This window comes from Anoplopoma fimbria, chromosome 15 (genome assembly GCF_027596085.1).
Source record: "Anoplopoma fimbria isolate UVic2021 breed Golden Eagle Sablefish chromosome 15, Afim_UVic_2022, whole genome shotgun sequence".
Classification (NCBI taxonomy): Eukaryota; Metazoa; Chordata; class Actinopteri; order Perciformes; family Anoplopomatidae; genus Anoplopoma; species Anoplopoma fimbria.
Window position 1 is genome coordinate 22,035,970 of NC_072463.1, and position 23,889 is coordinate 22,059,858.

General features: G+C 41.4%; 1 protein-coding gene across 3 annotated transcripts in view; it reads left to right on the forward strand.

Annotated features, from left to right (window-relative positions):
• kidins220a (kinase D-interacting substrate 220a) overlaps positions 1–23,889 on the forward strand; it is a 44,961-nt gene that overhangs the window by 3,911 nt on the left and 17,161 nt on the right. For all 3 annotated transcript variants that reach the window (XM_054613525.1, XM_054613526.1, XM_054613527.1), the window contains 22 exons: positions 559–719; positions 1,780–1,878; positions 2,641–2,739; positions 4,212–4,310; positions 4,775–4,873; positions 5,098–5,196; positions 6,485–6,682; positions 6,832–6,930; positions 7,346–7,444; positions 7,822–7,920; positions 8,044–8,221; positions 8,371–8,535; positions 9,293–9,472; positions 9,842–10,007; positions 10,288–10,439; positions 10,827–10,927; positions 11,035–11,220; positions 11,400–11,540; positions 12,413–12,650; positions 12,826–12,917; positions 15,355–15,499; positions 15,961–16,123. In XM_054613525.1, coding sequence (XP_054469500.1) covers positions 588–719; positions 1,780–1,878; positions 2,641–2,739; positions 4,212–4,310; positions 4,775–4,873; positions 5,098–5,196; positions 6,485–6,682; positions 6,832–6,930; positions 7,346–7,444; positions 7,822–7,920; positions 8,044–8,221; positions 8,371–8,535; positions 9,293–9,472; positions 9,842–10,007; positions 10,288–10,439; positions 10,827–10,927; positions 11,035–11,220; positions 11,400–11,540; positions 12,413–12,650; positions 12,826–12,917; positions 15,355–15,499; positions 15,961–16,123 — 3,029 coding nt within the window. In that variant the 5' untranslated portion in view covers positions 559–587. The remainder of the gene's footprint in view (positions 1–558; positions 720–1,779; positions 1,879–2,640; positions 2,740–4,211; positions 4,311–4,774; positions 4,874–5,097; positions 5,197–6,484; positions 6,683–6,831; positions 6,931–7,345; positions 7,445–7,821; positions 7,921–8,043; positions 8,222–8,370; positions 8,536–9,292; positions 9,473–9,841; positions 10,008–10,287; positions 10,440–10,826; positions 10,928–11,034; positions 11,221–11,399; positions 11,541–12,412; positions 12,651–12,825; positions 12,918–15,354; positions 15,500–15,960; positions 16,124–23,889) is intronic.

A 23,889-nucleotide genomic window follows, 5' to 3' on the forward strand; every position in this document is an offset into this window, starting at 1 on the left:
CCAAAAAGTTGACATATCAATTTTCTCGCGCTCCAATTCATTTGTGTAAGTGTATGACCGTAAAGGCAGATACACATGCTTGTGCAGCAAAAACTATGCTTTCTGATGATCATTTTTTACTTTTAAAAATTAAATATGAATACAAAATTGCATGGAAACAATGCAAATACAAGCAAGCAAGCATGCTTACAACTGTAAACCTCACTGGTTATAATAAATCTAAGTTTATGCAGCCGAATTACCATGTTTTTTTCTTTTTCAATTAGACCTAAAAAATGTTCCTTCAATGTGATCCTTTTTTCCGATTGTAGGTTTATAGTAAAAAAGATGAATCATCTGTTTTTTTGTTTGCATGGGTGAGTTTGAGCGTGTGTGCTGGGTTTGGACTGTACTTGTTTATTGCCTAGCATCACTTCAAAGATACACCACACCCTCTTCCTGGCTTTGACGTCCCTGCTTCTCTCTTAGTGGTGCTGTACATTTACAGCTGGCCTGATAGATACCATTAATATCTTCAGCCTTCTGTGAATGCTAATCTGTTTTCCTCTCGCTCTGCAGTGGTGAACAGGTGGGGTTAGGAGTCGGCCATGGATACCACCACCTCTCTGAAGATGACCTCTCTGGCCATCCAGAGTCTGTTCAGCTACGTAGAGGAGGAGAACCTGGCTGCCATCAAAGCACATTTGGACAAGTTCAGAGATGTGGATAGCAGGAGTGATGTAAGTCAGTCATATCACAACAACCCCACCGGTTGGCTCAACTTGTTTATTTCGGGGAGCAGTATGAAGTAATGAGAGGCTCTTTGAGATCATGTAACAAGTGTTAAAGGAAACTTGAATCTGTTGTGAAGCTGTAGTGAAACAATCCTGAGATGAGAAGAGAACTTATGAAAGGTTAAGTTTTTCCTTCAAAATGCTAATGTCTGAGATATAGTGCCTATAAAAAGCATTCAGCCTCCCAGAAAGTTTTTTCATTTATCATTATCACTTTTTGGAGATCTGAGTCATTTCACATTGACTTTCAAGGCATGTTTTTCTGTAGATCATTAAAAAAAACAAAAACATCAAACAATAACACTCAACCCTGTTTCAGTTTATGTTGTTAAAGGATAAAAACATGAAAACTTATAAGTGGGGTAAGTACTTGTTGTGGACACTAAGTACTCATAGAAAAACGTAATATTTATGTAATGTAGAGAGTCTAGAGGGGTATGTAAAAAGCCAGGTCTTGATATAGCTCATTATTCTGTGCCATAGACCCCCATTGTTGTCCAAAAACTATTAATAAACAATCAGTCAATGTCAATTAACCACACTGTTACACTGAATGACCTGTTCCTTCATTTCCTCAATCATGGGCCAAAACAGTTTATTTTCATGTCAATCTCGCAGTCCAAACCAACCTGCTGCTTTAAATACCCACTAGTGAACCAAATTCATGTTAAAAGTGTGTTGGTGTTATTGTGAAGTATTACCCTTTAAGTACCTGTATGTAAATGACAATTCACATAAAGTTTAGGTGTTTTCATGAGATTTTTCAACAGGAAGAAAAAGTTAAATTAAAACTTTAACTTGACTAACAGAAAAGCTTTCAGGCCATATTGCATTAAGGGATAGATTTTTAGAGGTAAAGGATTTAAGTTAATATTATCACTGCCTGCCATTTCTTTAACCCAGGGAGTTCTCAGAGGGTAACACGGGAAAAAAAGTCTAATTAATTGGTTTGTAGTTGATGTGTTAAAAACTTTATCAAAGTTTCATTCCCTTTTTTTTTTTTCAGAATGGACAGACTCCCCTGATGGTGGCGGCAGAGCAGGGCAATGTGGAGATACTGCAAGAGCTCATTAGGAGAGGAGCCAACGTGAACTTGGACGATGTTGTAAGCACACACACACACACACACACACACACACACACACACACACACACACACACACACACACACACACACACACACACACACACACACACACACACATAACATCCCAAACTGCCTCATATGAAGCATAGGTGAAAAACAATGTGGTCAGTTTAACCACATTATCCGCTTGACAAAGAAGACGTAGCTGAACTAGTGGCCATGATGTCCCATCTTGCTGAACTCACCACACTGGGGCTTAGTCCACAGCTATTATGATCTATGATGAGCCATAATGACAAGTTATTACACATTTTTTTACCTTTGCTCTTCTGACTAAATGACAGGATCCACTTGCTGGCCAACACCCTCTGCCTTCAGAAGCCAGCCCCCCCCACAGCAAACAGTCAAGCATGCATATACCCTCCCACTCAGGCACACGCATGCATGGTCACACACACTACACCTCTCATTAACATCTCACGTGCATGTAACCTGCTATTACACATGGCACACTGATACTTGTGCTCACTCTAGCCCCAACGCAGCAGAAGAAAGGAGAAGCATTACATACAATAGTTGGCTGCACTTGTCTTTCTTATTTCACACTCTGAAACTCCTGTATGTCCATGCGACATCCCGTTTCCATGAGCACCTGGTATGACCAGCTGGTAGGTACAGTGCTTTGAACATTCCCACATAGCACTCGAACGGACGTTTGACCAAGTGGATTTGGAGTCTGATGGGGGTTCCCACGGTAACAGGTTGTCTCTGTGTGTTCAGGACTGCTGGACCGCGTTGATCTCTGCAGCTAAGGAGGGCCACATCGAGGTGGTGAGGGAGCTGCTGGAGAACAATGCTAACCTGGAACATCGAGACATGGTGAGAACATAGAAAAAGTTACTGACATTTTTTTTCTTAATTTAAAATCTGCTGTGAGCACTGATTTTTGTGTTTTATATGAAAAAATGTATTCTGTGTTGCCATTATCCAATCTTATGTGATACACATGATGTCATGTTCTCTGGAAATGCAGTCAGTTTTATCAATTTTAAGTCAAGAAAAATTAAAAAAAAAAAGGTGGATTGGGTTTTCCATCCCAGTGGATGATACCTGTGCCATGTAATCGCAGCGCCTTCGTTTTGATTCTAGGGACTTTTGTCGCATGTCATCCCCCTTCATCTCTATATCTCTACTATATACTGTGAAAAAGTGTCTGAAATGCCAATAAAATCATTTTAAGAATATAAAATACATTTGGGGTGTAGACGTGGGACGATAAGAAAATTTCATGTCTAAATTATCCTGGCCAAAAATTGCGATTCACAATATTATATCAATAATCATCTAAATATATACTTTTAACTACTAAAATTGCAATAAAACAAACTGCAATCCCTTTGTTTTGTGAGAAAAAGATGTGATAGCTACTGATAGCCTTAATATGTAGCCTTTATACAATCAAAATATCATAAAGTCTTGATGTATGTGCATAAGTGGTTTCTATAAAATGTAATGACCCCAGTGCTGGTTGAACAGGATGATCATTCCCCTTGAAATGGACATAAAATGAAATTATTTCATGTTCGATGACTCCTCTCCGGTAGTAATACCATTTACTGATCTCTGGTTGTGTCCGTATGGGGCAGTGATATGATTTAGTCTTGGGAAACTTGATCTTTCAAAGGCAGACTGTCTGCAGGCTTGCTGTAGCAGCTATTCTCTATATTCGTGAGCAGACTATCTGGCAACATGCAGATGAGATGCATATTTATCACCTGGGGCTGAAGACGTTGTTAGTTGTCATGTAGATGTCCTAGCTCAAGAGGCAACGTGCATTTCCAGCAGCCAGAATGCTAAAACATAATCCTAATGAGAAAAAAACATCAGTAGGTAGTGTAAGTTATCAGGTGTTTGTGATACATCATGTACAATAAATAAATTTATTTATTTGCACTCAAAGATTACACATTTTTAATTACTCAATTATTCTTTTCATTTATGATGAGACATTTAGAGTACATTTTTCCTCCTCTCATACCTCTGTGACTTTATGGAAGTGACTCAGGACATCACCTGACACACTGCCGTGCGAGGCATGTCTAAGCTGCACAGGACAGCTCATCACAGTAGGATTATTATAAACCACACAGTGTGTTACTGTTCGCAAAAACTGCTGAGATTTGACCTATACTGCTTTACTGCTGAGTTTAATACTGTTGTTGCTCTAACACCTTGTAATGATAAAATAATACCTAGAAATATGTCCAGAATGTTACATGCATAGTATATATTCTATATGTAGAGGGTGTTTTGCACTGTATTCATGAACAAATTCTCTGTTTCCTACTCAGGGAGGTTGGACTGCTCTTATGTGGGGAGCCTATAAAGGTCGTACAGATGTGGTCCAGCTGCTCTTGGAAAAAGGAGCTAACCCCAACATCACTGGTCAGGTATCAAGACTGAACACATTGTACTTTTTCTTAGATTCCCAATAATAATAGCATCATTGGCATCTATTTTTCCTTTATATAAGGATTGAACATTACAAAGACAATAGGTATGTTTACATGACGTGAAAAAAGTCATTTGGATGTGGGTGTTTACTTAAAAGAAAATGTTGTGCATGAGTTTCTTCTTTTATGAGTTAACATGATGTGTTTTACTCTGATTGCTCCGTGTAAATGTGATCAAATGTTTCATCTCACTAGTTAAAAACTGATAAACATCACACATAACTTTACAGTAACAAAACTGTGAACGCAACCACAACTATGCTCTTTACCTGCGCCCTGCGATGCCTCCCCCATCTGCTGTTTCAGTCATGTCAGTTGGCTTAAAGCGTTAGTACGACCTCAGGCCGGACACTGATCATTAGCTACTGTCAGCATGACACCCTTCTCCTCTGGCCCAACAGTACAGCGTCTACCCCATTATCTGGGCGGCAGGTCGAGGCCACGCAGAGATTGTCCATCTCCTGCTGCAGCACGGAGCCAAGGTCAACTGCTCCGACAAGGTAACTACGTACTGACAGATGTTAATTTACTTTTTTTTTTTTAAATCTTTTTTTTAATCACACAGAAGATGTAGTTAGTGGGATAAGCTTAAAAGATCCAATTGCTTTGGTCCTCATCCACCTTCCAGTTCCCCAAATCCCTGTTCTCTTTATTTATTAACCTTCCTGCACGGGTCCCTGGGTTTTTGACTAAATTATTACATATTTTCTTATTTTCTTTACAGTACGGTACCACTCCTTTGATCTGGGCAGCCAGGAAGGGCCACTATGAAAGTGTAATGCACCTTCTGGCCAACGGGGCTGATGTGGACCAAGAAGGAGCGGTAAGTAGATTGTCTGTGAATGGCAGATTTCCTGTGAATGGTTGTTTACTATTCATGAGTAGCATTCAATAGAGATCCAACACTGGTATAATAAGTCGAATTGCAGTTTATAATTTTTATAAAACACCGTTTTGAAAAATTTCAATTGAGGTATAATATCTGTACAATATGATATTTTCATTAATTAAATAATTAAATTATGTTGATTTGAAAGGGTAACTACGGTACTTTTTGTTCATTTATTAATTTCATGCTATTATCTCATGTTTGGTGTCTACAACAATTTTCTGTATTTGGTCCAGTATTACGCTGTAACTGGTTGCCATGAAACGAGCTGCGAGGGGAATTGTGCAGCGTTAATGTAACGTTACGTTCAATAAAAGTGCTTGTTTTTGCTACTAACAGGTTCAGATTGTTAGTATAAGTGTCAGATAACATTATTGAAAGGACCCTACAGAGAACTCTTCCCACTCTTCCTCTTTGAGGCCTCATAGGGTCAGAGCGCCCACAGGAACACCACCAGTCTCCCAAGCTTCACCAGACCTGCAGCAGCTGGTTCAGCCTCCTCTGCGTCCTACCCCCTCTCTCTCTCTCTCTCTCTCTCTCTCGCTCTCTCTCTCGCTTGTCCGCTACTCAATTTGTAGGAGCTCTTTAACTGTATACTCTGGCTCAACTAAATAACAGCTGAGCCAGACTAATTTTGTTTTGGGTTCATCGTGGGTGCCATGACACACTAAGCGGCCTGTTCTCGCCAGTGTAGTTTGCACATAATCAAGATTTAATGCTCTCAAGCGCCACAAACTCATTAGTAAACTGCAATATTAAATAATTGATTGCATCTATGACACAGCGCATCTGTGCTCCTTCGAGTCATGTTGCATCTGTGCTGTCACAAACTGAAAAATGTGATAGTTCGATATATAGCATCAATAATCAGATGGAACTAGAGTAGCTAATGTTGCAGAGCAATTCATTTACATGCGATTTAGAGACTTTAGTGCCCGGAAAAATACATGAGTTATTTGGCTTGCTAGACAATATATCAATAATAGATTGTCAATAAGCCTGTAGTGTCCCCCAGAGCTGCTGAATATACTGAATATACACTTTGGTGGACAATTTGTCTTATCTCCAGCCATCATTTATTGACCATTTATTGGCTATATTGAACACAAACCAGAATCCTAACACCCAGTCAAGTATAGAGAAACATGTGTATTTTGAAATGTTTGCGTTAGATGGACCCTGAAATTCGCAAATTTATATTGCTTCCTCTTTGTCTTTTCAGAACTCAATGACGGCTCTGATTGTGGGAGTGAAAGGTGGCTATACAGAGGTTGTGAAGGAGCTGCTGAAGAGAAACCCAAATGTCAACATGACGGACAAGGATGGCAGCACAGCCCTGGCCATTGCTGCCAAGGAGGGTCACACCGAGATCGTACAGGACCTGCTGGACGCCGGCACCTATGTCAATATCCTGGACAGGGTGAGGCCACCATACAACACCAGCATTACAGGCTCGCCGTTTGATGATGTGGAAGAGTAGTTGGTATGTAATACAATGTGAATGAAATAAAATTCATGTCTCTCTCCGTCTGTTTCTCCTTTCTGTCTCTCTTTCACCATCTCTGTCAGAGTGGGGAGACAATGCTGATTGGAGCAGTGAGAGGAGGTCATGTGGAGATAGTCCGAGCTCTGCTGAACAAATACGCTGATATTGACGTCAGGGGCCAGGTAGGAGTTCCTCTCCCACTGTCTTAGCTACCTTATTAATGTTTAAAGACACGCATGAGGCCTTCTTGTGTTCTCTATGTGATATGTCCCACTGCTACTCAATACTGTTTAGTTCTGTTGTTTCTTAGTAAAGTGAACTTTAAACCATGGGATTAAACAAATGTACACCAGAATTTTTGCTATATATACAGACGCTCCTTGATATCGTGTGTGTGTGTGTGTGTGTGTGTGTGTGTGTGTGTGTGTGTGTGTGTGTGTGTGTGTGTGTGTGTGTGTGTGTGTGTGTGTGTGTGTGTGTGTGTGTGTGTGTGTGTGTGTGTATATCTATCTATCTATATATCTATCTCTCACACTGGTACAGTTTCTTTTTTTTAAGATAAACAAGATCATATTTGTATTGTCCTTTCCATGTCAGGATGGAAAGACTGCCCTCTACTGGGCGGTGGAGAAAGGCAACGCCACCATGGTGAGAGACATCCTGCAGTGTAACCCTGACACCGAGAGCTGCACTAAGGTACGGCACACTCACTAGTAAAGGAGTCAAATGAGCTCTCTGTTATCCTTTGAATTTCTTGATTGTTATTTCCAAAGTATCATGTTTCTCTCTTTATTTTTACATTTAAAATGTAAACGTTTTAAAAACGTCCATTCACTACATTAAATAACAATGATAACAAAATAAATCTGCTGTAAAAAAATATTTTGAGTAAAAATGCAGGCAGACAACTATGAATATTGCCTTATAACAGCCTACCATAGGTTTTCTTCCTTTCTTTCTTAAAAAACGATTGTGTGTAGTAGGCAGTTATTTGTTTTGCACTTATGTAGAGTTGATTCATTGTAAATGTAAATTTCAGAATGATATTGATGATGTGTGTTGTTGCATTTTAGGAGGGAGAGACCCCACTTATCAAAGCCACAAAAATGAGAAACATAGAGATAGTGGAGCTCCTGCTGGATAAAGGTGCCAAGGTGTCTGCAGTGGAAAAGGTACTTTTTAAGAAAAATCTTGTAATAACAGTACTTTTATAACACTCTAAGTTTAGTGAGTCTTTTTTTAAGCGTTTTATATATAGTTATTTTTCAGTCAATTCAGTGTTTTTCTTCCTTCAGAAAGGAGACACACCCCTCCACATTGCCATTAGAGGGCGCAGCCGTAAGTTGGCTGAGCTGCTGCTGAGGAACCCTAAAGATGGCCGCCTGCTTTACCGCCCCAACAAAGCTGGAGAGACTCCATACAACATCGACTGTACCCACCAGAAAAGCATCCTCACACAGATATTTGGAGCCAGTATGACCCATTCTTCCATTTCATTCAGCAAATAATTGTGTGACAAAATATGCTCTTTGCATTATACTGAAATCAGAAAAGAATTAACGGCTTTACTTTGTCTTCTTCTGCGCTTATTAACTTTTTCTCTCCGTCCTATTCTCTCTCAGAGCACCTCTCCCCCTCTGAGTCAGATGGAGACATGTTGGGTTATGACCTTTATAGCAGTGCTCTAGCAGACATCCTGAGTGAGCCCACCATGCAGCCACCGATCTGTGTTGGACTGTACGCTCAGTGGGGCAGCGGCAAGTCTTTCCTTCTCAAGAAACTGGAGGGTAAGTAAGCCCACATCATTAAAAGTATTTATTGGGAAAATTAGCTTTGTGGACAGGGCCTTTCCTCAGTTTCTCTAAATCCTTCTGTAACACAAAACCTGGAAAATGTTCCAGTCATTGAAAACACATGGAAAATGAGGGAACAAGTAAAGTGTCCTGTAAAATAATTTCAACATTCTCCTATTTTCCTTAAGCTGACTTGCCATATGAAAGGGAAAAGTTATGTTCAGGATCATATTAACGTTTGAATGGTAGTTTATGGACGAGAGTATTTTAAATAGTCTTCTATCGGTTATGTTGTGTAAACGCTGTAAACACCCCAAGTCATGTCACATGGTAGCACATGCAGTTTGAATGACATTACATAATGTTGCTTTCTTCCCAACTTGTTCAAGCGGTTGAATGATTTTATATTTAGTTGCAGGTTTGGTTCAGTTGCTAAAGTTGATGCATCATTTCTAAGAATCCGATTTCAAAAGCATTCAAAAGATGATTTCATACACTGCAGGTCTTTTAAATCAGACTTGGGAAGAGAGAAATATATTAGTGTACGGTGTGATGCCTGTCATATCAGCTATAGATCATCTCTGAAAATGTCCTGGAAAATGATGTCTAGAAAAGAGTGGGAACCCAGAATGGGTTTCTTTTCATATTGCTTCATATCCTCACATAGTGTCCTATATTTTTTATCTTCCTTATACTTTATTGAAATATCTGACATGAGATCTTTTTTTTTTTCCTTCCTCTTGTTCATCAGATGAGATGAAGACCTTTGCAGGCCAGCAGATCGAGCCATTGTTCCAGTTCTCCTGGCTGGTGGTCTTTCTCACCCTGCTACTCTGCGGCTCAGTGGCCGTGGTTCTGGGCTTCACTGTTGATCCAAAGCTGGCAATTGCCGTCTCCCTCAGCCTCCTCGCTCTGCTCTACATCTTTTTTGGTGAGGAGACTGATGAGCTAGAAATGCAACACTGATACGATAACTGATGACTGTTAGGAAATTCAGTTTTTATTTGTCCTGCTCCATAGGGAGGGCAGCCTCCTTGTTAGTGGTCAAATTACATAAGGGTATATTTTTGTATTCTGTTTTCAGGACCACAAAAGGAGCTCCACACAGATTATAAAGAAATACAAAGATGTCTCAAACCAAATGACCCTTTATTCTTTTCTATAAGATGAGTGTGCCATTATAAAACCAATATCATATATGATGACTTCAGCTTATTAACTTACATTGTTATTGATTTTTAAAAAGTATTAGTGATGTTTATGAATAGGACTTAACAATTACACCTCCTACTGTCTTCAGTGTTGGTGTACTTTGGAAGTCGGCGAGAGAGGGAGAGCTGGAACTGGGCGTGGCACATCAGCACCCGTCTGGCTCGCCAGGTCGGTTACCTGGAGCTGCTGCTCAAACTGATGTTTGTCAACCCACCTGAACTTCCTGAGCAGACCACCTGCGCACTGCCAGTCAGGTAACAGTGACACACTCACAAAAACACACACTTACAGCTAAGTTCTGTTATTTTCCCCTAATCTAAGACAAACAATGTAAACACTTGACAATTTCAGTCTCACTCTGCATTTATTATTGAGTTTTAAAACTCCATAGGTGGAGTAGCACCATTGATTATTACATCTATTATTGCAATGTTAACAATCTTGTTAAAATTAATACTTAATTCCCAGTCCAATCAGTTTTCTGTGTAACTGAAGAAATTAAAGCATAACTTCTGTTTCTAATTTGTCACACAGGTTCCTGTTCACCGACTATAATCGTCTGTCCAGTGTTGGAGGGGAGACCTCCATGGCTGAGATGGTTGCCACGCTCTCTGATGCCTGTGAGCGGGAGTTTGGCTTCATGGCCACCAGACTCTTCAGGGTTTTCAAGAAAGATGAGATCCAAGGTGATGACATTTGCAATCATTTATTGATTGCTGTTGGGACAAATTGAGAGTTTCATCAAATATAAATAGATGATTTTGAGAAGATTAGCCTAGCTTTAATCAGGTTTGTTGTGATTGGTATTTAACGCAGTTTGCATTTGCAGCGTGCAAAATTAGATTTAAACTGCTGTTAAAAAAATAAAAGCATAATTCAGCATTTGTAAGTATACCAGTGCTTAAAATCAATGGTTTAGTTTTTACTCCATTTACGACATCCTTCCTAAAATGATCTTAATATGTGCATAATTTGTGGTAATTCAATGTGCATAGAAAATATTAGCTTTTTGTAAAAGGGATTTGTAAATGCGTCTCTCTCACATTATCCTCTACCTCCCTCTCATACGACAGGTAAAAAGTGGAAGAAAACATGTTGTGTTCCCTCATTCGTGCTGTTTGCCTTGACCCTGGGATGCCTGATCACTGGCATGGCCCTGCTGGCCATCTTTAAGGTGAGTTAGAGGAATTAATCTGTGAGACTTGAGTTTAAACCGCGTGCCTCCTTACCACAATGTCACTGGACGGCCCAGCAATCAGCTTCAATGCTTTTATTTCCCAGGTGGACCCTGATAATTTCACATTAAACGCAGTGCTGATAGCCATGGCCAGTGTGGTGGGCCTGGCCTTACTGCTCAACTGTAGGACCTGGTGGCAGGTGGCTGACTCCGTCCTCAACTCCCAGAGGAAACGGCTGCACAGTGCTGCCAACAACTTGCATCGACTCAAGAGTGAAGGATTTATGAAGGTAGACTAATACACTTTAATCATTGTACCAAGTCAGATTCAAGTCCTTCAACATCCATTTTTCATGGATAAAGAGGCATTCCATTTGCTTATGAAGTTATGACACTTTAGTTCCCAAGCCAATCAATTTCCCTTTTGCTTGGTTTGGGTCACTGATTGTCTTCCCCTGTCTCACACCAGGTTCTGAAGCATGAAGTGGAGCTAATGTCAAAAATGGCCAAAACCATTGATGGCTTTACCCAGAACCAGACACGCATGGCCGTCATCATCGACGGACTGGACGCCTGTGAGCAGGACAAAGTTCTGCAGATGTTGGACACGGTGTGTGTTTGCACATACATCTGTGCATCAGATGATTAGTGCAACTTCCTATTGACTGATAACACGATAATATGAAGCAATTACATTTTTCAACATCTGTCACTCAAGCAATTTTGTAAGCATGGCTGCTGCCATATGGCCTTATCTTTGGGTGGGTCTTTCACCTGTGCACACACATCTCCGGCACTGTGCAGCCAGCCTGGTGTTCCCAGCTGCCTTAGCTTGCCTCCAAGTTTAGATTCTTCCTCTCAGCTGCTGTAATAAAATGTATTTTAGCCAAATGTTTCTTTTTGATGAAGTAATCCCAGAGAAGATGGCAACCTCCTGTGTGCTAATGTAATACTCACATCTTTGTAAGCACCTCCTAGTCACTCTGTCAACACCCTGTGTTCAGAGATTCAAACACTTTGAAATTCACATTTTTGTAGGTTACATAAATTAAATATTTATTTTTCCTTCAGTCTGTATTATTAGTACCAGATAAAGTGCATTAAAGATGCAGATCATGTAGTGGAGCCGTTGTTGATGCTGCTGACAGCTGCTGTAGGTACAGAGGTTCATCGTCCTATGGGACGAGGGGGTTAAGAACCCATGTATGCATGAAGCACAAATCGATGTCCTGTGACACTTGGACAATGTCCCTTAGATAGCAAAGAGGAAATCCCCTACACCATGTGCTTTCACAGGAGTCATTAAGTTAAAGCACTACAGCTGACTGTTGCCTTTAGCTGTCGTATTATTGTCGATTGTAAACTACACATTTTGATGTTAAAGTAGTGGACACTCCACAGTTTGAAAAACACATTTTATGGAATAACAAGAAAGGTGGTTAAAGATGTGCTTTACACACTAACTCCCGGTTTCTCATTCAGGTGAGGGTACTCTTCTCCAAAGGCCCTTTTATCTCCATCTTTGCCAGTGACCCCCATATCATCATCAAAGCTATCAACCAAAACCTCAACAGTGTGCTGAGAGACTCCAACATCAATGGACACGACTACATGAGGAACATCGTCCACCTGCCAGTGTTCCTCAACAGCCGAGGTCTCAGCACGGCCAAAAAGCTCTGCATGGCAGCGCCCATCAATGGAGAGACCTCGCCTGCTGAGGGTAAAGGATAATAGCAAATATACAACATATTGTATTGTGTACGCATATATAAAGGGATTGCACACAGTTTTGGGGGTTTGAACTGTCAAAGATGCTATTCTATTTGAATATGAGATGTAATATTTCTTTATTTAAAGGCATCTCTTTGTCTCTTTCTCTCTCTTTCTCTGTCCAGGATGGCATGAAGACGGGGACAGGAAGATGTCTCAGAGCAGCCTGGGCCAAGACCAGGCCAAGTTTGGCAGCAAGAACGCCCTAAACCGCAGGGTAACAGTTATTCAAGTCATGTTTATTTGAATAGACCAATATGAATTATAATGTTTTGTTGTAGTCTACAGCCCAACATCAATGGTTCCCAACCCCAACAATGCTCTCTAATAATAATAATAAGAAAAGGAAGAACTATTGCACACAAATAAAATACTATGGCTGAGGCAATCCAAAGAGTAATCCCCCCCCTACTTAGACAATGGGAATGCAATATATGACATGGGTGGAAGAATGATTATAATAATAATAGGCAGGCAATAATAAAAATACAAAAAGCAGGATTATAATTAATCCAAATAATATATACCAAGGATAATATATCAAGCACTGTTTATTCTACTTGTCACCACAAATATTCACAGTTCACAGCCAACCCTATCCCTTGACAACAATCAAAAAGGCCAATAATAATAACAAATTGCAGAGAATGTTTTGATACAAAATTAAAATGAAGACAAAAAAAATGTTTATTGAATGAGGTAAAATAAATTAGTTTTCCCACCGGACTCATTCCCACAACACTCCCATGCTAACCGGGAACATCATCCAGTTGGAAAACAACACTTGATAATCAAACATAATTAAAATGCAGATAGTTCTCCACAATGTGAATAGAAAACATTGGATTAGGTTTAGAGATGGCGCTTTAGAAATCCTCACTGCTCTCTATTTTCGGCCTCCTCCCTGAAAGGGGGGGGTGGATGGGGGTTCGGTACAGGCGTGGTGTTGGCAGGCGGTGCAGAGGCCAGAGGACAGAAGGAGACACACGGATACAAAGAGAGAGGTGCTCGATATGCGGCCAAGGTTCCCGGTGTAATTGATGTAATGACTGTTTATCCTTCCTGCTGCGTTGCCACAGCCTAATGACAAGGCCTAGCAGCAGTGGGTCCCTGTGACAAAACACTGGCACCAGGTCTGCTGGCAGGAGGCTAAGTGACTGCTGCTGTCGCTGATGCCTTCCTCCCCCCTGTGAGACCTTCTCACTACCCCTCCTTCCTTCCCGCCTCCCTCTCTTGTTTGTTTGTTTGACATTTGTTTGTACCTCGGGTTTATCTTGTACCCACAATTATTGTTGTTGGCCCTGCTATTATGGGGCGGCGTGCTCTTTTTATTTGCCCTCTGCCACTAGCTAGCTCTTGGCAGGAGGGCCCTCTTTCTACAAGTGGAGATTAAAATGAGGGCAGGGGGGGGAAATGAATTGGTGGCTCTCCATTTTCATGTGGCTTTTGAAGTTGTGGATGGCATTAGGAAAATCTCTACCATCTAATTCCATTTAATGAATTCCCCTTTTATTAAGCAAAAATATATTTCCTGGAACTCTGCATTTAGTTCTTAAAGATAGAGGAACCACCTTCTCAAAATAAAACACTTTTTACAGAATGAAAGAAGAGTGTTTCAGCAAGGAGAAGAAGGACCATTAGAAATAAGCTGATACAAAACCAATGACCTAAATGAACCAATAAAGCTGTACAGCTACAGTAAAATATTAATGTTTATTGAAAAGTCAGCCACAATGGACTGTCTGTATCGTGGATCTTTTCCGTTCTCACTGGGTGCCGGCCATATTTTCCATCTCTCTGAGAAAGAGGTCATGAGACCGGCGTTGTGACTTGAAAGTCAACCAACAGCCTCGCCTTGGCTCATGACCATGTTGGCTGTCTGATGTCATCAAAGAAGTTCTCTGCTAGATCTATGTCAATAGCTCGCTTGCGTGTCACGACTGTTCATCTTTGGACAGTGGCTCTTTGATTTGTATTTGCAGCTAATCATATGTTTTTCTCATGAAAAGATAGATGATACAGAAGGGAAGACTGAAGAAGCTGATCATTAGAGGGGCAAAATGAAAGATAAAATGCTTTACATTGGTTTCGCTCACACCTCTTAGGGTTAAGATGCAGACCTTAGTGGGAATATTATCTACAGTCAGCACAAGTTAAACTACCATTGATATGTTACCCTAAGATAATTTCACTTTGAATTAAAGCAAATAAATCCATAAATGTATTTGGGTTGCATGTAAGTACAGTTAAAGATGGATAGGGTGCTCAGGTAGTCTCATGATGCACAGCTTGCAAGGATGATGCACGAGTAATAAAACACACAGGGGTCAAGGGTCAAGAGTAATGTAAACGCTTTTGTTTCACTTTAGCTGTGTCTGTATGGGTTTTACATCTGTGACGGGAATACGGTTCCTGCTTTCCCACTGATAAAGAGCTTTTTTGACACAGAGGATTGCTTGTTTCCATATAATAATATAAAAAAATATTAATAAATAAAATTGCCATTCTGATACGTTGAAGTTCCATTAAGACAATTCAAAGTCGTGGAAAACATGTTTATCTTGCTAAGCCAGCTGAAAACACGATGATGTGTCAAATTCTCGATCTTGTGATCTTTGAATTCCTGTCTTTCTTTGCTACCTCGCTCTGTTAAGGACACATACCGGCGTCGGCAGATGCAGAGGACCATCACCAGACAGATGTCCTTCGACCTGACCAAGCTGCTGGTGACCGAGGACTGGTTCAGTGATATAAGCCCACAGACCATGAGGAGGCTGCTCAACATTGTTTCTATCACGGGTAAAGAATAAACCCTGTTCTGCTTCAGCACTGCTGTCGTCTCGTTATATTTAACAAATGTTTTTTTTGTCCAAACAACAACATTTATGTTATTTATTCCTAATATAATTTATTTTACAGGGATTGAATATGTCAAAACACAATAACATATATGGTTGAAATCATCTTGACATTTCTCGAAACTTAACAGTTACAAACCAATCTCACTTTTCTTAATGCCACGACTTTGGACAGGTTGTTGATGGACAGACACTGATCAGGAGGATGCACAACCCTGAGATGTTATTTTTCTTAGAGAGAAGAGTAGACCGCTGACTTTTTAATGCTGTGTTCAGACTATGAGCGTCACAGCAACAGGCTACAAGTCATTTTTAATTGAAGCCGGTGACATTAAGCTACAAACTGAGGCCCATTGCTCTGAGCATTAAAAAGACACTAAAGCTCTGCACCGTTTTTCACAGGTCGTCTGCTGCGGGCCAATCAGATCATCTTCAACTGGGATCGGCTGGCGTCATGGATCAACCTGACGGAGGAGTGGCCTTACAGGACATCGTGGATCATCCTCTTTTTGGAAGAGACTGAAGGAGTGTCCGACCACATCGCTCTCAAGACAATCTATGAGAGGTACAAACACACAAGCACATAGACTGACACAATCTCCCCCTCTTAAGTTATATATCTGATCTACGAGGTGGGAAGGATACTTCAATTCAACTGCATAGTTTCTTTCTTTGTCCCATTCGTTGTTTTACCTTCCTTTCTTCTGTCTTGTTTTATTGGCTTTCCATCACTTTCTGTCTGCCTCGGGGCATAAAATGGAAATTAGGTCATATGAATTTAAGGACCCAGCGTTGTCGGTAAACCACCAAATCCCTAAATTGTCTTCACCGTCCAGAGGAGATCAAAAAGCCAGAACAGAATTTAAGAGCTGGAGTCAATAAATAATTACATTTCTTGATATTCTTGATATTCTCTGATATAAACAACTTTGACCAGCAGATGGCAGTAGAGGATTTTGTTTGTGTGGACTACAGTAATCCAAAATCCCTGCTAGTGGCTTTGGGAGCTACGCTAATTGGCATCTGACAGACAGATTTTGTAATTGATCATAATGCACATGGTAAATGATGTCTGTATTATGACCTGGAGATCTCCTGATACATGAAGTCACTCATTTCCTTAAAAAAAAGACAAGGGACAATTGACGCTCAGACATCATTGTTTCAGCTGTGAGTGTGTCTCCGTGTGTGTTGACAGTATGACTGTTCATGCTCTGTATGTGTGTGCTCATGGATGCTTTTAGGCCTGTTCACTGCAGACAGGAGGTGGAGATAGACACAGGCCTGAGACGCCGGGTTGGTGTGCTGCCGTACATCAGTCGATGGCCTTTAAAGGTTGCACTCTGTCACATTACACTAGTGCCTGCGAGTCCTGCGGCAGGGAAGCGTCACAGACGGTTACTGTCAGCCAGTCAGCTAGCTAGATTCCGCAGACAACACTCCCTCCCCCATCTCACAGGCAAACCACTGCCTCATTAGACGAGGTTCATGCTGTTTGGTTTTCAGAGGACAATAGGCATTACCTTCCAATTCTTTCCAAAGTCTTTCATGGGACGTGTACAGTGTGAGGGGAGGACAGAATACAAGGTTTTAGATAACAAACATCTTGGTCAGAAGAATCAGTTTGCTGGATGTGATGACCGCTGCCTTTTTATAATTGTTAATTTATGCGGAAAATATGTCACTACACTTCTCTATTATATATCTGTATCATGTTTAAGTATAGTGGAAATTAAACCCTTAGGGAAATGTCCACACTTACCATAATTATTGTGGAAAATAAAACAGATCTAATTATACACTAGAACAGCCATAAGATTCCGCAGTGTTTCTACATCTCACCAACGGCCTGGATTCAAGTGTCTTCACCACAGCATTTTGCTTACGCTGCTCATTAGACTTAATATAGTTCCGTCTTTGACCAACGGTCCTGTCTTTCTTTATCTTCGTCCTCACTGGCTGTCTTTTCCGAATGGCTGCTCTGTTCTGCAGTGGCCGTCGGAGAAGCGGCCTTAATGATGATGACAGGAAGCCTCAAACAGGCTAAACACAACGCCTGGCCTAGAGGCCTTATCTCTTGCACTAATCTTCCGCTGATAAGACTCAGGCCTCTGCCTGTGAATCTTTTTCTGTCTCTCTGCTATTTTCTTCCCCTTACTTATGATCTCAGTCTCTAACGTCTCTTTTTTTTTGTTCTGGATGAGATATTCTGTGTTTTTCCCCTAGCGATGGATGGACACTTGACTGACGCCTCAAAACCTCAGGCCTCTTCTCCCGAATGTCTGTCTGCTTGAGAAATGGATAGCTTTTTCTCTTTGCTTTCCTTTTCAGCAGTGTATATGAATACGGACAGCACATGCACACGCACACACTCACACGTATCACATCTTTTTGTAGCATAAATTCAACCAGTGGACCATTTCCTGTATATTATAGTTAGCAGTCGTTTTTTGCTTTATTCTGTTTCCGCCATACCCACGCTGTTCAGATCTCGTGTGTGCTTTTTTGTGTTTTAACATGCATACATGGAACGTGTTGTTGTGCTCAACCATTTTTACACAGCGGAACTGCACATCCTCTGGGCGTTACTAAGTGAATATATTAGTGGTGAAGTGAACACGGGGGTGAGTCAGCCCCTTATAGGTCAACTGTCGCCCTGCATCTCAGTCACAAAGCAGCATGCTCTTCCTCTCCTCTTTGTAAGGCTTCCTACAGCTCAGTAGGCCACAGTACACAGAGCAGCAGAAATATTACATTTTGGAAATCATAGTCAGGATAAGTCATAGAACTAAGGTGGGTCTAAAAAGATATTTTTTCAGTTTCCATCCCCCTCTTTGAAAAGGTAAAAATATAATCACTTACCTGTGATCTTTTAAATTTGGCTCAGTTAAGACTTCATGCCCAATCTAACCCTCTAAATTGACCTATACTCTACTAAACCACGGGGACATATTGCATGAGTTTCATAAAGTGCCTCTCAGTGATGAAGGTGACGGCTTCTGTCTATGGCATGTACCTGAACTCCTAGAATAGAGAGGAAAAAATAGAAACGCACGCCCACCTTCCCCTCATATCTCACACAAACACACACGCTTTCAAAACAGCTAAAAGCTGTTTTTAGCAACTTGCCTGGCAATAACAAGTGCAATGAAGGGCTGTGAAGTGTCATTGTAGGACACGGCGTGAAGAGAAATGTGTAGCGCTAATTCCCCGTAGTGGGAGTGAGCCAGTACAGGCCTCCTAATCTGATGGAGAATGTGTAATCGGTTAATAACCTCAGCGATTTCTATCGTTAACGGTAAGACTGGGGGCGGCCCAGACTAATGCAAGGTAGCAGGGGGAAAGAACTGTGTAACAAAGATGGCGCTGTCTGTCGGTGTGCGATATTGGCTCAAAGCAATCACACACACACACACACACACACACACACACACACACACACACACACACACACACACACACACACACAGAGAGTGCAGTCTCACTAGTTCTGTAGGGAAAACTCAAAATTACACCTCGAGCAGTGAGCCGGTGTCGTGGCCTGCCCAGCACACCGACAAAAGCGGAACAGAAAACAGAACAAGAAGTCGTTTTGGACCGACCCTCATATTTGTAGCCGTCAAATTAACAGCCCTAAATCTGTGTTTCGAACAACACCAGCTAATTGAATTTGGAGCCTGCAGCCTTGTGACTATCATTTTCAGCTGTATCATTTCTTCCTCCTCAGTATCTCTCAGGAGTGTCTTCCTTGTCGTTCCTTGTTTTAGCTGCCATTAGAGACTTAATGACTATAGCTAACCTAGCTGTCTCGTGCTTCATGGTTATTGCATTAAAGCAGCCATTTCCAAAGACTGGTAATGGGCTTTTGTATGTTTATTTCCTTGATGATGGTTAGAGTCATTACATTACAGAAAAGCTTCTACTGAAGAGCTAAATGTAGAGTGATTCCAAGTTTTCTGAGCGAGCACAGGTTCTGGATGTTGCTCAAGGACACATTTTTGACGCGGGGCTGGGGTTTTCTGTCAGAAATGAATCACTTTCTGAACGCACCCGATGTGTTTTCAATTTAAACACACTTACAGAGGGTAAGAACAAGGTTTGATTAACCAGAATGACATTCAGGAGATAGGGGCCCCTACAGTTCACTCATATTGGCCGACAACACCGTCTCAAGACACTATCTTCTTTCAAAATATATGTATCAGTATTTTTTCACTCATCATCGGAAATCAAACAAACACGGTTTTCCAAAATGTCAATACGTTTGGTCCAAAATAAATAAATATGCAAATGTATGGGTTTTTTTCGTCCTTAAATCCTTATTAGCAAGAAACGCATAAACTTTTTACATTTTTCAATATGTTCTAGGGCAGACCCTTCTTAACATCTCCTGAAGTTTTCATCTTTGTGCTGGCCGTCAGTTGAGCACTAAGCTGACTTCTGTGTATATGGTGGGTAGATCATAGTGGTTTCTCCCTGATGCTGCTTTATATTCACAAACGAAACCCTTCCAGTTTAGCATGGAAGTATAAGTGAAGACAACATCAGGGGACGTGATCAGTCACCACCTGTATCTCTAGAAACACCTTCAAGGACTTTTAAAGGTTGTTCATGCAGTCTGTAGGAAACACTGTCAGTCAATGTCTTGAATTATTAGTTTTACATTTTTTTGACAGTGGTGATTTGTTTTAAGTGACATGGTTCTGTGTTTTGGTTGAGGGGTTAACATATTTGGACCTAATGATGTATGGGGGCGGGTTCAGTCGGCCCCTCAGAGAGTTTATTCTTGGAAGCCAAGATCCCTTTTTCAGCACTCGGAGAAAAAAAAGTGTCACTGGTCCACTGAGCAGGTTCCTGCACTGCTCTGACATCTGGTGCCCTGTCTGTGCCAGGATGCCCCTGCCGCACTCAGGAGTGTGTTTCTGGCGCTGCACCTGAATCCTCTGTTCATTACACACACACACACACACACACACACACACACACACACACACACACACACACACACACACACACACACACACACAAATTATTGCATAAACACAGGCTAACAGACACGTGCACAAATTGTGGCAAAATGCATGCACGCTGTAACTGAAGCAAGCACACAGTCAAACACTATTTGCAACTACAAGCATTTGTGATTGAACATATGCATGCACAAACCTCAGATCACACATAAAACTTGTGTGTGTGTGTGGTGTACATTCAACACACACATATAAACACACACCTACACCTAGCCTAGCTCTTACACCAGTGCAAGAGCGTATGTCACCCCCAACTCCTCTGAGAATCAGTGTAATTAATCAGACCCTGAGATGCATGCTGCATTCAACACACACACACACACACACACACACACACACACACACACACACACACACACACACACACACACGTTCACAAAGCGCGGGGGGCAGAACACAGCAGAGAAGTCGTATAACAAATCTCAGAATCTTGATGCACTTTATGCTTTTACTTTATAAGTCACAGCTTATGAAAGATAAACTTTTCCTCTCTTCCCTTCATATTTTCCTTCTCTCCGTTTTGTTGTTCTGACCCTGCATTCATCAATCAAACAAGCCCCCTCTGAGAGACGTGACTAGAGCCGGGCCCTTCTCGGACACTTCAGAACTTCTTTTTTTTCCCACCAATCGCACTCTGAATGAATACGTAGCCAGGCAATTCAGTCTTAATTAGAGAGACTCTTATCCCAAGTACTGAAACATTAAGATGACACTCTCTTCATTCAGGATTACTTTAATTGGCACAATTATTGTAATTTGGTTGCAATTATGTGCCGGCATAAAAGTGCTGTTCCAAAGCTCATGTGGCTGATTCCCTTTATGTGGAATCTTTTAATAAGCTCTTAAATATCTGGCCGCAAAAAGAAAAGGCGAGATTTTATTATTTTCTTATGATGAATACTTTTGAACTTCTCCTGCCCTCAAATGAAAAGACTTTATTCTTTTCAACGCAGTCTATTGTTCATGTGAATTCTTGTCGTATTTGTGACACTTCGTCATCTAGATGCACGGCAGATGCTCCAAAAAAAACCTCCAATATTTTCCCTTTCTCTGTGTCCTCTTCTGAGGAAAACTCATTTACCCCGTGCTTAATCCCTAAAGGAGGTGTTTCAGTGAAAGACGGAGTAAAACTGTTAATGCCATCGCTTATTGCACTGCCATTTGCCAAGAGGCCTGAAAACGTGTGCGAATTTGTAACGGCTGGTGTGAAACCACCTATGTCTCAATAGAGAGTTCTGGCTCCATCACTGATAGGACACTGGCATTGATTCTACACACCAGTGTGCAGACAGACCCCCTGACTGACAAGTTGATAGATAAAGACAGAGACAAAAAAAAAGAAAGTATGGTAGCTGTGAGATAAAGATGGGAAACGGAGAGGGTTGGTATGAGATAAAAAAATAAAAAAAAAGGCATAAAGAGAGATTGAGAAGAAAAAAGAGATTCCAGGAGGTAAAACGAGGTAAAAGAATTAAAGTGTGTGAATGCTGCAGAGGATCAGTCCGGATACCAGCAGGATTACGGCTAGAAGAGTTTACCATTGGTGTGTTCCTGTCTCAGGTGTATTCAAAGCCTCGGGTGATGCTGCTGCTTCATGTGAGATAGTCCAGCTGGTGGACACACACAGATTCATGCACATGTCCCCTGGGTCCATCATGGCTGTTTATACAGTGAAACTGGTCCTCTGCTGATTTGTGTGTGTGTGTGTGTGTGTGTGCGTGTGCGTGTGTCGGCCCGGCTAATATTGTCGTTCGTTCATCCCTCAGGTGTTTGGCGGTGGTGACTCTGACATGAATCAGCCACAGCCAGCTACCACCACCACTTAACCCCTGCTGTGCTGATCAAAATCGTAAAAAAAATAAATAATACAAAGTGTGTACAGGTGACACAACAGGAGGTGTGTGTGTGTGGGGGAGGTCAAGGTGAGTTTCTTATTGTGTGCGTGTGTATTTTGGTGTGGAGGCTACCACGTGAGGACGGAAAGAACGTCATGCAGCATTCTTTGTTAGAAAATCCCCAAAGCCCTTTTCATTTCTGCCTGTAAGCCGAGGTTGAAGGATTAGTCTAATTGGTCTGAAACAAGAGAGTTGCTCTGTTCCCTTTTTGTGGAAGCATAAAGAATCAAATGCAAAAAAAAAAAAAAAAAAAAAAAAAAAAAGCCTCTACTACACCTCTGACTGGCCCCTGCTCTTTAGTCATAGTCGTCCCATCAGTGACACAAGGTTGGATTAACATTTAAATGTGACACTGAGATGGCAGAGGAGGCTGGCTGAGAAGCAGACATCTGCCTGATACTGGGGTATTTCTGTGGTGTTGAGCATTATCGCTGATCTCTCCACCGCTCTGATGTCTCTTTGTGCCGGAACTGCTGGAAGGTGGGGGGGGCTGAATATAAATAGCAGCGCAGGGTTGCAAAAGGGTCAGCGCTGACCTTTAAGTGGACAACGAGATTTGCCACTCAGACGCTGCGGGAGCCACAGACACACTTGATAGTTACACACACACACACACACACACACACACACACACACACACACACACACACACACACACACACACACACACACACACACACACACATTCAGCCCTTAACTGATGTTAACATCCTGGCAGTGCAGGTCAGGCCCTTTTTAGGGTGTGTGTGTGTGTGTGTAAAAAAAAACCACGGAAATGGCAAAGAACGACTGCGCAAGCGATCAAGCCCAAAGACGGCGAATTAAAGATTAAGGCTATCCAGTCTATAATGGGAGGGATCACGAGTGTCCTTTTCTTCCCCATCATTGCTTTTAAAGCAGCTTTTGATTTGGCGTGTGATCATGCTACCCACCATTGTTTAGCTCAAGGATTTAGTTATCAGATATTTCTACTGACGTCTTTTGAGCAGTGTGCTTCAGAAAGTTCTTAACAATGTCGAGAGGCTTTTCCTCGTTCCCATAAACTCAAATTGGAGCGGAGAAGCACTTGTAATAGTCAGTTTTGTTATAAAACATACTCTCTCTGTCTAGTTATTTCTCTCCTTGAGAATCCAAAGCTTTATTTCTAACATTCATCACTCCCTGTATGGATTTTAGCTCCATACCAGACTTATTCCAGATGTATTCTGATCCTATCAAAAGAGCACATTTGTCTTTACTTTCGCAGTCCGCCCCACTTAACTCTGCTTCATACGGCCGATCAACTGACCATTGCAGCTATCAAACAACCACATGCGCTGATATGAACTCTGAGTGGTGCAATTAGTGTCAAAATGAACGGATTTTGCCATGGCCCTGAGATGCTCCAAGCTCTTTTTTGGCACATA